The following is a 19240-nucleotide window of genomic DNA, read 5'->3' as shown; positions in this document are numbered from 1 at the left end:
ATGTACTTCTGTTCACATGAACTTATCTTTAAATACATAATTTCTTTAATTATCATCAGTTTACTGGATTAGCAAGAAGATCTCCCCTTTCTGAACAGATTCTCAACTGTTTTCTGAAGGGTAAGATTACATCACTATCCACTTTCATTTTCGTATATCTGTCTTGATTTGGTTACATACCACATTTAAAACCCACTGCCTACAAACGTCCCTGGCATCAACAGCAGAAATAAAAGTGCAAAAATGATGGATGACAATGAAAATGTCTGTTGACACTATTTACAGGTATTAGACCTAATGGAATGATGCATTTATACAGATGTGAAGTGTTGTTAGTAAGTGGATCAGATTAGTAGCATCACCTATTCAGACAAATGTCTGAACTACCTTACCAAAAACAATCTAATTTGTGCACAAGCTAGCATTTTGGCTACGCACTGGCAGAATGATGCCAACATACCAACACAGAAGCACAAATACAAACAGCTACTATCTTTTTGGATATTTGTCACTCTTTTGTTCAACTTAAAATGTGTGTGTGAAATTCAAAGAATTGTGCTGAGTCTTCCTTCTTTGTAAGTCCATGGATCATACTGTCCCTTATATGTCATTGTAAAAATGTAAAAGAACCAATGTAGAAAAAAGAAGGTGACAAAATGCCATTTAATCAATTGGTAAATGCTTTGCACTGAGTAATGGTTATATACAAATTTAATGTGAATTATAAAGCAGTTTGACCAACAAACAAGCTACATTAACACTGGACGTTTGTAGTCTTTGTTTTAATGTTCCATATGAAATGTACTTGTTTACTGCGATAATAAAAACAAAACATCATACACATGCAAAATAATACTTTTTATTATTTAACATTACAGAGAAAAAAAAATGACCAGGTCAAAAATTGTTGAATTCATCAAGAAATGCACCGAAATTGAAAAAGGAAATCCTGCTCGATACTGTCTTAAAAAAAAGACAGACAATTTGGATCAATCTGAACAATATAGAAACATTACATTTGGGGATAGAGAAAAAAACAAACCCCATAAAGCCATTCTGATGGTGGGAGAAACAGGAACAGGAAAAACAACCCTGATCAATACGATGATCAACTACATGTTGGGTGTTCAGAGAGAAGACAAGGTTTGGTTTGAGATCACAGATGATCAGAGTGACCGAACACAAGTTCACAGTCAGACCTCCAGCATCACTGTTTATGGGTTTTATCTACAAGAGAGTTCAATCCATTTAACAATCATCGACACTCCAGGATATGGAGACACACGTGGAGTTAAGAAAGATAAAGAGATCGCCATGGGTCTGCACAGATTAAGTAAATCTGCAAAAGGGATCCATGAAATAGATGCAGTGTGTCAGGTGATTAAAGCAACACAAAATCGACTATATATACATATCGACTATATATACATATTTGATGCTGTTCAGTCTTTATTTGGAAGAGATATTGCTGAAAACATTTGCCTTTGTTTCAGTTTACACCTATGGCTGATTCTATTCAGTTCCCCCCAATTAATTAAGACTGCCAGACTCAGTAATAGCTCCTTTCCGCAGGCCATTACTAAACTCACATTGACTATACACAGATGTACAGGTTGCTGGACTGCTGATACATATGCACAGACTGGCTCAATCATATATGTTATTTCTCTATGCTGCTACTTGTGAGCAATACATCAGATGTTACATTGAAACATACACTCACAGTGTAATTATGTGCAATACACCCATTATGTGCACTAACCCCACTAATTATAGTTCTTGTATTATCCTGTAAATATTTAGTTGAGAATTGTCTTATATGGTGATATGTTATTTTGCCCTGACATGGTGTATATTATGTTTATTGTAGTCTTGCTCGTACTGACTATGTTGCCATTTTGTTTATATCATGCACATTGAGCATTGTGCTCTGAGAAACTCCATTTCGTTCTGCAGTGCACTTCGTTGTAAGACGAGAATGACAATAAAAGTATTTGAACTTTGAACTTGGATTGACAACAGCAGACATGTTTTGGATGGTTTCTGAGATTTTCTTGCTTCTCAGGAGGAGCTGTTCTAGATTTAGGAGCTACTTTTAGTGATAAAACACATTCCCTAAGTTTCCTAAGCAAGTAGATTTGTGTGTGTGTGTGTGTGTGTGTGTTTGAATATGGCCCATGTTGTACATGTGTCTGCTGAAGAGCTTTCTTGTCCCGTATGCAGTGAAATCTTCAAGACTCCTGTTCTTCTGTCATGTAGTCACAGTGTCTGTAAAGAGTGTCTTCATCAGTTCTGGAGCACTAAAGAAACTCAGGAGTGTCCTGTCTGCAGGAGAAGATCCTCAAAACCCGAACATCCAGTTAGTCTTGCGTTACAAAACCTGCGTGAGTCGCTCCTGGAGGAGAGAAAAGAGAGCCGTTCATCGGGATCTGAGGAGATCTGCAGTTTACACAGTGAGAAACTCAAACTCTTCTGTCCTGAGGACAAACAGCCGGTGTGTGTGGAGTGTGTTACTCCACAACAACACATCAATCACACATTCAGACCCATCGGTGAAGCTGTTCCATCAAATAAGGTAAGACTGAGGAATAAAGCTTGTCACAAACATGCAAATTTCTACTTTTTATTTTTTTTACTTTTATTTTTACTTATATGTGTATTATATATATGAACATATTACAGAAATATCTGATGTCTTAGATTTTTTTATTTAAATTCTAGGAGGCGCTCTATACATCACTGATGTTCTTACCCAAGAAAATTAAAGAAAGCATTAAAGGAATGTTTCCGAAAACAGGACAACACTACAATAAAGCCTCTGTTGAACCCGCACCTGAATCCAGCCTCGTTTCCCTGACACACAACAAGGTGAGACTTGATTCTTTTGACATATTCACAAATTTCATTCCAACAGCTGATTTGTCTGATTTGGTAACCCCATTGACTAGCACTCACCTTCCACAATTTTAGCAAATTAGCTTGGCGAACACAGACAATGTGATTAATATTTATGAGCCCAACATCCTGTTAGCATGACAGGGTAAATCTTTATAATAACTAATTAAATATAATGCTTAACAGATCATTAGTTAATAAATATTCACATAGCTAGAAATATGAGATAATGTGCTTGTTAATGTTTACTAATAAACTTATTAAACATTACCTAATTATCAACTGATAATTATTTCATGTAAAAGAAAATGCTTACAAATGTTATTAAACTTTCAATTCATATTGAAAATCTACAAATGATTTTGACAGATGTTATACAATTATTAAAAGCTTTTGTTCATGTACAACACTTTTGCTGCTATTAGTGTGTGATACGGTAACGTTAGCGACAGGTTTGGTGGTATGGGTAGGTTTACGGGTTGGGTACAGGATGCACAGGATTAGATTACTTTTAGGGAACAAGGTTCAATCTGTTTATATTACATTGTTCTGATAAATGAACGTGTTTTCTTGAAAAATGTATTTGTTTTCTCCTGCTGATGTATGATTCAAGGAATACCATGTTTAATGATGTAGTATACTATTATAAATGTTGAGGCTATAAAAACATGTTTTGCACCCAAATTACAATGTGCGTTATGTTTTTAAGAAGCATTTAGCTGAACTTAACTAACCACCCTTTACATTGTTACAGCAGGTAAAAGTCCAAAGCCCATAAAGGTCCTAAATGATTACTAAGCATTTATTGTAATGTAGGAGTCGTGACAACGAAGTGGGGATCCATTTGCAGGCTTTATTCAAAGAGAGCGAGGTCAAAACAGGCAGAGTCCAAAAACAGTAACAGCAGAGACAAGGCAAAAGAGTAATCCAGATACACAAGCGATGGTCAGGGCAGGCAGCAAACGATCCAAAACAAGGAAATAGTCCAGGATCAAAACACGATAATCAGGAAACCAGGAAACATGGAAGGCAAGACAACGGGAAGCTAAACATTCAATCACCAGCCAAGTCAGAGAGTGTGTGTGCTACTTTTAAAGTCCTTCTAATGTGAGACAACTGTGAACTGAAGATGAGATCTGATGAAAGACAGGTGATTGCAATTGATGATGTGTCCAGGCAGAGGATTATGGGAAATGGAGTCCGGGGTGAGTGGTAAAGGGTACAGCATGGGGTGCCCTCTAGTGGAGTTCATGGGCACTTCAGCTAGAGATCGTGACATTTATAAACATTTACAGATGATGAATAGTTTCAACTTTAGATTGAGTACTGCAAAAACATGAACAAATGATTAATACATTATTTATAAAGATATGTAAATCAGATGAATTCAGGTCATTTGGGGCACATTTTGCCATCGAGATGACTGCTCATAAAGATACTAATGATTAGTAAACATTTATAAACATATACAAATTATGAATAATTTCCACTTTAGATCGGGTACTGTAAAAACATGAACAAATGATTAGTTAAGATGTGTAAATAGTAGAAGTCTACACAACAAACGGAGACCAAATATATGACATTTACAGACTGTGATTATGAGTTAATTATTAATATGATATAATAATAAAGTGAATAGTGAAGTGCTTAAAATTACTAATCGAGCTAATTTTTGTAAATGTAAAAAAGAGCATTAGGTAATATATGAACTGGTTTCAGAAAGGCAGGGCATAGAGGAGAAACAATAATGTACAGTATGTGGAAAATAATGTGTTTTTTTAACCTTAAACCACACAAACACATTTCATTACACCAAATACACAAAATAATGTTCTTTTTAGCAACATCATATGACCCCTTTAAAAGATTATCCGTTAATCATTAGAAAATGTTTAATAAGTAAACATTAACAAGCACATGATGTCATATTTCTAGCTATTTGAATGTATATTAATTAATGATCTGTTAAGCATGCCATTGTCTTTTGCTGGGGAAAAAAATCTCACACAGAGACAAGCAGAGTGATACAAATGGTGAACTGCCCCGTGCTGATACTGGTGAAATATCAGCACTTCCTGGAAGGCCTCTCAGCCAATCAGATTCGAGGAGAGGGGTTAAAAACTTTAAAGCACAACCACTATAATTCAACAACTCAAAAATTACATTTAATATTTAAGGGGGAAAAGACAAATAAAAAATAAATGGATGCAACGAATGCCTCGTTTGTAATGAGTTTTAATGTTTTTGGCTCGTCGCGCCGGGACACGGCATCACAAATGTATAATGCTTGCCTTTTCCGGGTTGAATTATGTGAAAGGGCCTTTATTGTTAGCAGGGATGTTGGTGCTTATAATTTGATTATGATTTATAAATATAACATTGTTCACCATTTATACTATACATGTTCATCTTTATTTATAATTTTGTTTGTTTGTTTTTTATTATTGTGTATTGCTTTTTATACAGAACATAAATAATCTCATCAAGAAAAGCATCTTAATTAAAGATGGAAATCCTGTTCAATACCATCTGCAAACAAGGACAGACAATTTGAATCAATCTGAACCATATAGAAAAATAAGCTTTGGAGAGAGAGACAACAACAATCCCCATAAAACCATTCTGCTGGTGGGAGAAACAGGAACAGGAAAAACAACCCTGATCAATGTGATGATCAACTACATGTTGGGTGTTCAGAGAGAAGACAAGGTTTGGTTTGAGATCACAGATGATCAGAGCGACCAAACATCAGTTCACAGTCAGAGCTCCAGCATCACTGTTTATGGGTTTTATCTACAAGAGAGTCCAATCCATTTAACAATCATCGACACTCCAGGTTATGGAGACACTCGTGGAGTTGAGAAAGATAAAGAGATCGCTGAGAGTTTGCTCAGTTTAAGTAAATCTGCTGAAGGGATTCATGAAATAGATGCAGTGTGTCTGGTGATTAAAGCAACACAGAATCGTCTCTCTGACAGACAAATATACATATTTGATGCTGTTCAGTCTTTATTTGGAAGAGATATTGCTGACAACATCATCTTGCTCTTCACACACTCAGATGGAATGCATCCTAAAAATGCCCTGAGGGCTGTTGAAGAGGCTAAAATCAAGTGTGCAGTAAATGACAAAAATCAGCCCGTGTTTTTCCTGTTTAACAACTGTCAGACAGACGCTGCTGATGAAGATTTTCAAACAATCCAGGAACAATCATGGAAACTCAGTTTTAGAGGAATGGAATTTTTTTTCCAGTTTCTTGAAAAGATCAAACCAAAAACCCTGAAGATGACTCAAGATGTGTTGCAACAGCGAAAGCAGTTGGAGGCAAATATCTCTAATCTACAATCACGTGTTCACATGACAGAATTAAAAGAAAATGAACTGAAAAAAACTCTGGAGCAGGACAGGAAAAAAGTCAAAGACAATAAGAACTTTGAGTTTGAAGTTGAAGTGCCCTACAAAGAGAAGGTTGATATTGATCATTCTGTAGCTAAGATGGCAACATGCTGCACCGTCTGTGAGGAGAACTGTCATTATCCAGGATGCTGGTGGGTCAGTGATCTCTCATGGTGCAGTGTGATGAAAGATAATCACTGCAAAGTGTGCACTAATAAATGCCACTACACCAAACACGTCAAAGAATCAAAAATATATAAAATACAGACAAAGAAGGAGAAGATGACATTTGAAATATTAATGAAGAAATATGATGGTAAGATTAGGGATAGCGAGTCTTTGGTTAAGAAGCTGAAAGAAGAACTGCAAGAATTAGAGAAAGAGAAAATAAAGCTTGTCATTGAAGCTTATGACTGTGTGGAAACTTTGGAGAAAATTGCACTCAACGCTGATTCACTGTTCATACTACAGCACATTGATTATCTGACTGAGAAGCTGAAGGAAATCAATGAACCTGACAAGGCTGAAACACTGGAAAATATCAAGAAGAGAGCAGGAGAGAAAAACATGGAGCACTGGGATACGTAAAAAAAAAAAATAATAATATGCCTTAGCTTGTCAAACCCTGCTGAAATAACAGGGCCATTTACCTATATACTTTTCTTTTCATTATTTTAGTATGTTAGTCTAGTTAGTAAAATTTTAATTTAGCTTGCAGGGGGACCTGGGTTCAAAACTTGTCTTCCTAATCTGAATGCAACTTAAAAATCTGAAAGGGTCATATTTTTCTTGAAAAGCATGACTATGTTGGTCCAAGATCTATAGTAATATATGCATCAAACCAGCCAAGACCAGCATGGAAATTCATGCTTTCATAAACTGGTCTTCATTATAAAAGCTTAAAATGGGATCCTGGAAATATTTCAATTAATTTAAAAAAAAGCATGTCCTTCAGGTTGTGTAAAGCACTTTTATCATTAATTATAACTGCAGATATGTTTTATGAATCTAACATTTTTCTATAATTTTCTTTGGATAAAAATCATCTGCTAAATTAGCTCATGTAAAATATTATACTGACTGTTTAGTGACTGTTTGTAATTGTATTATTAAGCACAGAGTGCCCAAATTATGTATGAGAACATGAGAAAATATGAAATGCTTTCACTTCTATCTCAGTTGTATCAATAAATTAATTTAAATAATTGATTTTGGTTTTATGGCAGCTATTTATGTTTATCTGTGAAATACTACAACAAACCTGTGGGACATCAACAAGTATTAACATCAACATCAACTTTGCTTCAAATGGATTCTGTTATGGTAAGGTCAAGGTTTTTTTTTTTTTGCATTGGAGCATTTGAGAAAAAAAGTATATTTACTATATCTTCAGTTATAGTATAATATGTAAATGAGCATTACATCCATTATTTAAAGAAATACAATGAGAGAAAAAGGTTTTATTTATTTTATAAAGAATGTGAAATCATTTATGTTGAATCAATATCTTATCTGTGATCTGGGTCAGTTCAGAGACTCTACATATCAGGGTTTTTTTACAGTACCGTACCTGTAGCTCTTGCTGGACAGTGAGAGGGAATTAGACACCACACTTTAAAAATAAATAGATACTTGAGGCAACATTTTGGTTTGGATTTACATTTACATTTACATTTAGTCATTTAGCAGATGATTTTATCCAAAGCCAAAAGTGCTATATGGCACCTCTTATGGTTCTACATGGCACCATTTGACAAAGGTGCTATATAGCACCTGTAAAAATAGGTGCTAAATAGCACTAAAAGTGATTCCCCTATGATTAAAAGCCAAAGAACCGTTTTTAGTGCTATATAGCACCATTTTTTTTTAGAGTGTATGGCTGATTCTATTCAGTTCCCCTAATCAATAAACTAATTATTGGCAATATTTAAACCACATTTTAAAAATACTGTACGCATATAGAGATGAATAATACAGAGCCACCAAAAATAAGACAAAGAATGGCAAACTGGACTAATTACGTTTAAAAACACCTTTACAATACAAGTAATGCCTTTTCAAAAGTTTGATATCATTGTAATATTCCATATTTATTTGCAACTCAGCAGCATCTGCATTTCCTAAGGCAGATGAGGAGAGCAAACCTTCCTCCTCCTGTCCTCACAACCTTCTATAGAGGCACAACAGAGAGTGTGTTGACCAGAAGCCTCTCAGTCTGGTACAGTATAGTAGCTGTATGGCTGCAGACAAGAAGTCCATCTAGAGAACGGTAAGGACAGCAGAGAAAATCATCAGGACCTCCCTCCTGTCTATACAGGAATTACATCTGTCACGCTGCTTTAGCAGAGCCACCAAAATAATCAGTGACTCCACCCATCCCGCCAATGGACTGTTCACCCTTCTGCCCTCTGACAAACACTATCGTATATGCGATGCAAGACTGCCAGACTCAGTAATAGCTCCCTTCCGCAGGCCATTACTAAACTCACATTGACTATACACAGATATACTGTTTGCTGGACTGCCGATACATATGCACAGACTGGCTCAATCATATATGTTATTTCTCTATGCTGCTACTTGTGAGCAATACATCAGATGTTACATTGAAACATACACTCACGGTGTAATTATGTGCAATACACCCATTATGTGCACTAACCCCACTAATTATAGTTCTTGTATTATTCTGTAAATATTTAGTTGAGAATTGTCTCATATGGTGATATGTTATTTTGTCGGTCATGGTGTATATTATGTTTATTGTTGCTGTCTTGTTCGTATGGCTATGTTGCTGTTTTATTTATATCATGCACATTGAGCATTGTGCTGGGAGAAACTCCATTTCGTTCTGCAGTGCACTTCGTTGTATGACTAGACTGACAATAAAAGTATTCGAACTTTGAACTTGAACTTGGATTGACAACAGCAGACATGTTTTGGATGGTTTCGGAGATTTTCTTCCTTCTCAGGAGGAGCTGTTCTAGATTTAGGAGCTACTTTTAGTGATAAAAAACATTCCCTAAGTTTTCTAAGCAAGTATATTTGTGTGTGTGTGTGTGTGTGTGTGTGTGTACAGGTATATATGGTTTATGAGGACACAAATGTGTATAATGACATGGGTACTACAACGTAAATATGGTTTATGAGGACACTTCCTGTGTCCCCGTAAAACAAAAGGCTTAAAAAACATACAAAACGGTGTTTTATGAAATTCAACAATTGTCAGCAGTTTCCTGTGAGTGGTAGGTTTAGGTGTAGGGTTGGTGTAGGGCAATAGAAAATACAGTTTGTACAGTATAAAAACCATTACGCCTATGGAGAGTCCCCGTAAACCACAAATACATGTGTGTGTGTGTGTGTGTGTGTATGTGTGTTTGAATATGGCCCATGTTGTTCTTTGACCTGTTTCAACACAACCCATGTGATGATCATAAACTGCACTCTTTTACAACACTTACCTGGAAGAGACTATCGTGCTATTTCTCCTTTGTCATAACTCTATTCTCGCTTGAGAAAAGAGAAAGGAATCAGCGATCACTGAAGACCGAAGAGAACAAGAATTTAACAAGGATTTATGAGATGGGAAGTTTGATTCTGATCAGACAGCAGATCTTTGTGAATCTCATGGTTATTCATTTTTGAAACGATCGAACAGAAACTGAGAGTAAAGGTCAGACTGCTGGAGCTCAAACAGAGAAAATGGCTTCTCTACATGTGTCTGCTGAAGAGCTTTCTTGTCCTGTGTGCTGTGAAATCTTTAAGACTCCTGTTCTTCTGTCATGTAGTCACAGTGTCTGTAAAGAGTGTCTTCATCAGTTCTGGAGAACCAAGAAAACTCAGGAGTGTCCTGTCTGCAGGAGAAGATCCTCAAAACCCAAACCTCCAGTTAATCTTGCGTTACAAAACCTGTGTGAATCGTTCCTGAAGCAGAGAAATGAGAGCCGTTCATCAGGATCTGAGGAGATCTGCAGTTTACACAGTGAGAAACTCAAACTCTTCTGTCTGGAGGACAAACAGCCGGTGTGTGTGGAGTGTGTTACTTCACAACAACACATCAATCACACATTCAGACCCATCGGTGAAGCTGTTCCATCGTATACGGTAAGAGATATTTATTTCTGAGGAATAAAGCTTGTCATAAACATGCACATTTCTCAGTACCATTTTACTTATGTGTTTTATATAAATGAACATATTACAGAAATCTCTGATGTCTTAGATTTTTAATTAAAAATTCTAGGAGGTGCACTATCACTGATGTTCTTACCCAATAAAATTATAGAAAACATTAAAGGAGAGTTTGAGAAAACCGGACAACACAACAAGCTAAGTCTTGATTCTTTTGACATATTTACAAATTTAATTCCAACAGCTGATTTGTCTGATTTGGTAATCCCATTGACTAGCACTCACCTTCCACAATTTTAGCAAATTAGCTCTGGCGAACACAGACAATGTGATTAATATTCATGAGCCCAACATTCTGTTAGCATGACAGGGTAAAGCTTTATAATAACTAATTAAATATAATGCTTAACAGATCATTAGTTAATATATATTCACATAGCTAGAAATATGAGATAATGTGCTTGTTAATGTTTACTAATAAATTTATTAAACATTACCTAATTATCAACAGATAATTATTTAATGTAAAAGAAAATGCTTACAAATGTTATTAAACTTTCAATTCATTCTGAAAATCTACAAATGATTTTGACAGATGTTATACAATGATTAAAAGCTTTTGTTCATGTACAACACTTTTGCTGCTATTGGTGTGTGATACGGTAACGTTAGCGACAGGTTTGGTGGTATGGGTAGGTTTACGGGTTGGGTACAGGATGCACAGATTAGATTACTTTTAGGGAACAAGGTTCAATCTGTTTATATTACATTGTTCTGATAAATGAACAAGTGTTTTCTTGAAAAATGTATTTGTTTTCTCCTACTGATGTATGATTCAAGGAATACCCTGTTTAATGATGTACTACTAATATAAGTGTTGAGGCTATAAAAACATGTTTTGCACCCAAATTACAATGTGCGTTATGTCTTTAAGAAGCATTTAGCTGAACTTAACTAACCACCCTTTACATTGTTACAGCAGCTAAAAGTCCAATGCCCATAAAGATACTAAAAGATCAGTAACCATTTATAAACATTTACAGATGATGAATAGTTTCAACTTTAGATTGAGTACTGCAAAAACATGAACAAATGATTAATAAATGATTTATAAAGATGTGTAAATCAGGTGAATTCAGGTCATTTGGGGCACATTTTGCCATCGAGATGACTGCTCATAAAGGTAGCCTACTAATGATTAGTAAACATTTATAAACATTTACATTTAAAGTTGAATGACATTTATAGGCATTTCAATTTACAAAAAATGATCTGTTAAACATAGAAAATGTTTAATAAGTAAACATGAACAAACACATGATCTCATATTTCTAGCTATTTGAATGTATATTAATTAATGATCTGTTAAGTATGCCTTTGCCTTTTGCTGTGAAAAAATGCTCTATCTCACACAGAGACAAGCAGAGTGATACAAATAGTGAACAGCAACCTGTTGATACTAGTGAAATATCAGCACTTCCTGGAAAGCCTCTCAGCCAATCAGATTCGAGGAGAGGGGTTAAAAACTTTAAAGCACAACCACTATAATTCGACAATTAGAAAATTACATTTAATATTTAAGGGGGAAGAGACGAATAAAAATAAATATATAATGCTTGCCTTTTCTGGGTGGAGTTATGTGAAAGGGCCTTTATTGTTAGGGATGTTGATGTTTATCATTTGATTATGATTTATAAATATAACATTGTTCACCATTTATACATGTTCATCTATATTTATTTATTTATTTATTTGTTTGGTTTTTTTATTGTGTATTGCTTTTTATACAGAACATAAATGATCTCATCAAGAAAAGCATCTTAATTAAAGATGGAAATCCTGCTCGATACCGTCTGCAAACAAGGAGAGACAATTTGAAATTCTCTGAACCTTGTAGAAAAATTACCTTTGGAGAGAGAAATAAAGACAAACGAAAGAAAAGCAAAAAAGACAAAACCATTCTGCTGGTGGATATGGAGACACTCGTGGAGTTAAGAAAGATAAAGAGATCGCTGAGAGTTTGCTCAGTTTAAGTAAATCTGAAGAAGAGATTCATGAAATACATGCAGTGTGTCTGGTGATTAATTCAACCCACAATCGACTCTCTGACAGACAACAATACATATTTGATGCTGTTCAGTCTTTATTTGGAAGAGATATTGCTTACAACATAATCTTGCTCCTCACACACTCAGATGGATTCCGTCCTAAAAATGCCCTGAGGGCTGTTGAAGAGGCTAACATCAAGTGTGCAGTAAATGACAAAAATCAGCCAGTGTTTTTCCTGTTTAACAACTGTCAGACAGACGCTGCTGATGAAGAAGATGCTGAAGATACTGAAGAACATGAACAGAGGCTGGATCAATCATTTAATCTCAGCTTTGGAGGAATGGCAGGATTGTTCGAGATTCTTGACACACTACAACCAAAATCCCTGAAGATGACTCGAGATGTGTTGCAGAAACGGAAGCAGCTGGAGGCAAATGTCTCCAATTTACGATCACGAGTTCAAATGATGGAACTAAAACAAAATGAGCTGAAACAAACTCAAGCAGCTGTGGAGCAGAACAAGCAAGATGTCAAAGCAAACAAGAACTTTGAGTATGAAGTTGAAGTGGCCTACAAAGAATGGGTTGATATTGATCCTTCTAAAGCCAGCGCGGCGATGTGCTGCACCGTCTGTGAGGAGAACTGTCATTATCCAGGATGCTGGTGGGTCAGTAATCTCTCGTGGTGCAGCGTGATGAAGAATAAGCACTGTACAGTGTGCACTAATAAATGCCACTGCAGCAAACACATCAAAACAGCAAAAATATATGAAACAAAGACAAAGAAAGAGAAGAGGACAGATGAAGATTTAAAAAAGGAATATAATGAGAAAATTGGACACGGTGTGTCTTTGGTCAAGAAGCTGGAAGACGACCTGCAGGAATTAGAGAGAGAGAAAAGAAAGCTGGTGAAAGCAGCTTTTCACTCTACTGGAACTCTGGAGAAGATCAAACAGGAACAGGAAAAACAACCCTGATCAATACGATGATCAACTACATGTTGGGTGTTCAGAGAGAAGACAAGGTTTGGTTTGAGATCACAGATGATCAGAGCGACCGAACATCAGTTCACAGTCAGACCTCCAGCATCACTGTTTATGGGTTTTATCTACAAGAGAGTCCAATCCATTTAACAATCATCGACACTCCAGGATATGGAGACACTCGTGGAGTTAAGAAAGATAAAGAGATCGCTGAGAGTTTGCTCAGTTTAAGTAAATCTGAAGAAGAGATTCATGAAATACATGCAGTGTGTCTGGTGATTAATTCAACCCACAATCGACTCTCTGACAGACAACAATACATATTTGATGCTGTTCAGTCTTTATTTGGAAGAGATATTGCTTACAACATAATCTTGCTCCTCACACACTCAGATGGATTGCGTCATAAAAATGCCCTGAGGGCTGTTGAAGAGGCTAACATCAAGTGTGCAGTAAATGACAAGAATCAGCCAGTGTTTTTCCTGTTTAACAACTGTCAGACAGACGCTGCTGATGAAGAAGATGCTGAAGATACTGAAGAACATGAACAGAGGCTGGATCAATCATTTAATCTCAGCTTTGGAGGAATGGCAGGATTGTTCGAGATTCTTGACACACTACAACCAAAATCCCTGAAGATGACTCGAGATGTGTTGCAGAAACGGAAGCAGCTGGAGGCAAATGTCTCCAATTTACGATCACGAGTTCAAATGATGGAACTAAAACAAAATGAGCTGAAACAAACTCAAGCAGCTGTGGAGCAGAACAAGCAAGATGTCAAAGCAAACAAGAACTTTGAGTATGAAGTTGAAGTGGCCTACAAAGAATGGGTTGATATTGATCCTTCTAAAGCCAGCGCGGCGATGTGCTGCACCGTCTGTGAGGAGAACTGTCATTATCCAGGATGCTGGTGGGTCAGTAATCTCTCGTGGTGCAGCGTGATGAAGAATAAGCACTGTACAGTGTGCACTAATAAATGCCACTACAAAGAACACGTCAAATCAGCAAAAATATATGAAACAAAAACAAAGAAGGAGACGAGGACATATGAAGATTTAAAGAAGAAATATGAAGACAAAACTGGTGTGTCTTTGGTCAAGATGCTGGAAGAAGAACTGCAAGCATTAGAGAAAGAGAAAATAAAGCTGGTGAATGAAGCTTTCAGCTGTGTGGAAACTCTGGAGAAAATCGCACTCAACACTGATTCTGTGTTCACACTTCAGCACATTGATTTTCTGATTGAGAAGCTGAAGGAAATCAATGAGTCTGAAAAGGCCAAAACACTGGAAAACATCAAGAAGAGAGCAGGAGAAGTAAAGCATGGAGCACTGGATTACTTAACAGGATTCTTTAAAAATAAACTCAAATAATGCCTCAGCTCAAATCATGATGAAAGTCTGAAAACAGCATCCTGAACATATTTTTGCTTCTTTCAATAGCATGACCTTAATATGATGTAAAGTGTGATTGTAATCGCAGTGTTTTATGAATGTAAAATTTTTTCTATCATCATGCTTGCTTTTATTTCCCTCATTTGTAAGTTGCTTTGAATAACCTGCATCTGCTTAAGTAATTGATGCAAAATACTGCAGTGATTACTGTAATTATTTTCCTGCAGTGAAGCAGAAATTGACAGCAGCATAATGTAAACAGCTTCTACTGTGAGATACTGTTTAAAATACTGCAATAATATTGTGAAAGAATATTATTTATCATAAGATGATGTGCATGTAATCATGATCACTATAGGCTGTTTAGAGACCGATTTAGCTGTATTAATTAATATTAACAAGCGCTGCCATCTAGAGGCCATATGAGAAAATATGAAATGCTATCACTTGTATTACACTTAGGCTACATAAATTCATTAAACGAACAGTTTTGTTTTGGCTCAGTTTTTATGTTTTATCTGTGTTCATTCAACTGCAAAATACTACAGTAAGAGTATAATATTATTATTGTTTTTCTTTGACACATTTCCTTAAATCTCTAACACATTTCTAAAACACTTTTCTTAATTGTAGACTTTGACCTGAAATGACTCACAATGAATGACTCAAATGCACACAATAATCCAAAAATGATCATGACATCATAGAATGAATATGGCTTTTCATAACAATTTCTTAAAGTTTAGAATTTTGCAACACAATTCTACTGTCATCAACATGAATGACAGGAAATATGCAGAATATAAAGAATACTGACAAACTGTAAACAATTGCTAAATGTACAGTTTTCATTTTGTGCTTACAGTAGCTATTGTAATTTGAATATAATCTGTATTTCAGTCAGTGGAAATCTGTCATATGAAACAGAGAAATCAAACACATTGAACAGCAGTCTAGAATAGGGGGAAAAAAGAATAACAACAACATAAACAGTTCTACTCAAATGAAAACATGTTATCATCAACAGAAAACGCTCGCTGCAGCAGGAGCAATGACAGGATCAACACTTCTCTATGAAGCTCTCAGAAACTCAAAGAGGATGTTGAATTGTGCTGAGAAACACTGCCGCCTATGGGCCAAACATTGCAATTGAGCATCAGCCTTTTAGCAAAAACGCAGTTTACAAAGCAAGATTACGTCCAAAAAAAATACTTTGTATACTACATTTTTTTAACTCTGATCTTAAGATCTACATCGACACTTAAAAAAAACAAAATTTAAAAACAGAACTAAACATGCAGATTATTATGACCAATAACATGTTTTATCTTTTCTAAATAAATCTTGCCTATTAATGTTTTGGTCATATTTAAATTCTAAATCAAAAGAAAAAATATTATTGGCATTTTACACATACATGCATAGCATATTATTTGCATAAATGTGGCATATATGTCACTAAAATACTTGTATCAAATGTCTGATTGATACATACTACACAAATGCAACACAGAGCCAAGGTAAATAACAAGAATACAATTTTAAATAAAATGGTACTTAATTATGGTAATTTTGAAATGGGACATACACGTTGAAATGAAATTATAATTTAATATAAATATAGGACTGTATGGAGAAATTATATGAAAGTGAGAAGTAAATAAAAAAAATGTCGATGACAAAAGTGCAATTAGACCGCACTTAAATTGCATAACAGTGGAGGTGAATCGAAGTATATCACAGATTTACAGTTGTCTGCGTTTTCAATCGTTAAAATAATCATTTAAAACTGCCAACAAGTCTAAAGACAAGTGTACATCATTATTTCAGTATCTTGAAGCTCTTCTGTCCAAGCAACGTTTTTTTGTACTCAGAATTATGGTTATTGACAATGAGCGTCTGGCGAAATCAAGCGACCGGCATGATGCCATGAATAGATCAGAATCAATCAGAGGTGTAAAGAGTACCTAAAAACCATACTTGAGTACAGAAATAAACTGCTGCAGAAAAAGCTAGGTGCATGCAAAATGTAATGTGTAACTGCAACACTCATTTCAAATGTAGTGGAGTAAAGAGTACAGATACTCATTCAAAAATGTAGTGAAGTAAAGAGTAAAAGTTGCTAATATCTTTGATACTCAGTACAACTACAAAGTATCCGAAAATATACTCAAGTACAGTAACTAATTACATTTACTCCAATACTTTACACCTCTGGAATCAATCCTGTGATTCCCGACTGTTTTTGAATCACCAATGGTTTTCCTAAAAAGACATGACTTTCAGAAAATAAGTTTTGGCTTGACTATAGATTTCAGATCTAATTAACTGTTCTAGTTTTTCTGGACAGCTGACGAAAGACGGACTGTATAACGCATCATACTGTAAGTAGATCTATTTTACTGAATTATGTATGATTACTGTCAAGACTCTATTAACATAACTTCATACACAATAAAGCAATGTATTGTATCCTAACACAATATTGCTCTTGACATAGACTTACTTAAATTTAGTGATGTTTGTCTGAAATCATGATTTTACTGCAAGTATTTCATTTGCTGATACTCGACATTAATAAATATAGCAATAAGGTGGAAGGGGGAATTTTGAAAGACCTCCACTTTCTAAACCAGTAAGACAGAATCTTATTTGTGATCTGAAATGTAAGACTGCATTAATATTCACTGTTTTGAATATTATTTATTAATCAATATTATTTATTTATCAAGAACTATTTATTCTTGTTGTTTTGAAATTAAATATTTCCCAATAATTGACCTACTTGAATTAGCATTATTAAATAAAATGAGGTAGAGGTGCACTGTAAAAAAAATGGTATGAGCTATTTAAAATTATGGTAACAATATCACACATAATGTTTTTTATTCGTTTTTAAGGCTTGATTTTTTTAAATGGAATCTACCTGAATAAATCATGTAAAATCTCCTAAATGATTTCATCTATGACACAATGATTTTAATATTATTAAGGAAATGTGCTCATTTATTTTACTTTGATTCTCAGAAGTCTGTGATTTTGAGTAAGGTCTGTTTGTACTTGACTTTTGAGTTATTTTGTACAATTAAAAGACTGTATACAGCCAAACAGCTCAAGTAGGAACAAACTTTACTACACTAGCATTAGCTGCAGATTGAACAAAGCTCCATCGCTCAGAGTAGTAGTACATGCAGTTATCCATAAGCTCTACTCTTCTGCACAATGGGAACAATAGAAACATCAACATAACAGAAACTCTTTCAAATGTCAAACAACTGAACATTAAACATTAATAGATGTTTCCCTTCACCAAACACATAAAGTAGCTCTTAATTTCAATATTTACTCTCTAGAGTACCTAAAAACCATACTTGAGTAAAAGTACAGATACCTTACAGTGAAACTGACTCCACTACACGTTACAAGTCACCAATTCCAAAACAACTTTTCTGAGTATCTGATTTTAACAATCAAACAACTGAACATTAAACATTAATAGATGTTTCCCTTCACCAAACACATAAAGTAGCTCTTAATTTCAATATTTACTCTCTATATCCAGCCATATGCAAAGCATGCTGGGAACTAACAATCACAGCCAAAATAAAACTGCAAAATTGAGCTAATTCTCTTAAAATTAGTAGGTAGCTTTCTTTCCTTTTTTCAGTTTAATCAGTTCCTCAATTCAAGCCTCAAAACTGTTTAAGTTTCCTTTAAAAAAATATATGAGGAAAACATAATCTGTTGGTTTTATTAGTGAAAAGTTCTCAATATTTATATATCTATACAACACTGAACCACAATATTCTTTAAATATTCACACTATTTTTAATTATCATCTTAATTCTTTTTATGAAAATTACAAGACCAATGATTAATTTTTTACAGTGCAGGGTCGAGACAAGGAGAGAACATATGGATCTTGATGCAGATAAAAAGGAATACCAATACATTTTAAATGAATTTGAGTGATGACAGGCAATGCAGGTGAGTACATGGGTGATAAATAAATCAAGTTAAGAACTTAACTGAAAATAACTTTATACTTTCTTAGTAGGTGAGACAAAACACAGCAAACCAACATAAAAATGTAACAAAGACATACTGAGTTTGATAGGATGGTATCTTATTAAGTGGTGTTCTTATTTAATATGAAATTGTGTAAATAATGTTTCTCTGTGACTCGATGCCATCTGAGCCAGTATCAGTATCAGTTTTTATCAGTATCAAGAAGCAGCTTTTCGAGTTGTTGTGTGAAGAGCTTCTGTAGGAAATCCATAGTGCCTTATCAAAAACGTCCATTAAATAAAATAATATTTTTCATCAGGACTATTAAACACGCATGCACGCACACACACACACACACACACACACACACACACACACACACACA

The 19240-nt window shown here is 35.0% G+C and overlaps 1 protein-coding gene and 1 pseudogene across 1 annotated transcript; both read left to right on the top strand.

Moving 5' to 3' along the window:
* The first annotated feature begins 2170 nt into the window (after positions 1 to 2170).
* On the top strand, positions 2171 to 8567 carry LOC107753074 (uncharacterized; annotated as a pseudogene).
* A 1201-nt stretch (positions 8568 to 9768) lies between these two features.
* Positions 9769 to 15309, top strand: LOC107753048 (uncharacterized). Its single transcript, XM_016569151.1, has 3 exons — positions 9769 to 10398; positions 12216 to 12394; positions 13419 to 15309. The coding sequence occupies exons 1-3, from the start codon at positions 9997 to 9999 to the stop codon at positions 14824 to 14826; spliced, it is 1989 nt and encodes a 662-aa protein (XP_016424637.1). The 5' UTR covers positions 9769 to 9996; the 3' UTR covers positions 14827 to 15309.
* The last annotated feature ends 3931 nt before the right edge of the window (positions 15310 to 19240 follow it).

This window comes from Sinocyclocheilus rhinocerous, unplaced genomic scaffold, assembly GCF_001515625.1.
Source record: "Sinocyclocheilus rhinocerous isolate Xijiao unplaced genomic scaffold, SAMN03320098_v1.1 scaffold1493, whole genome shotgun sequence".
NCBI classification, from domain to species: Eukaryota; Metazoa; Chordata; class Actinopteri; order Cypriniformes; family Cyprinidae; genus Sinocyclocheilus; species Sinocyclocheilus rhinocerous.
This window is presented reverse-complemented; position numbering and strand designations above follow the sequence as displayed.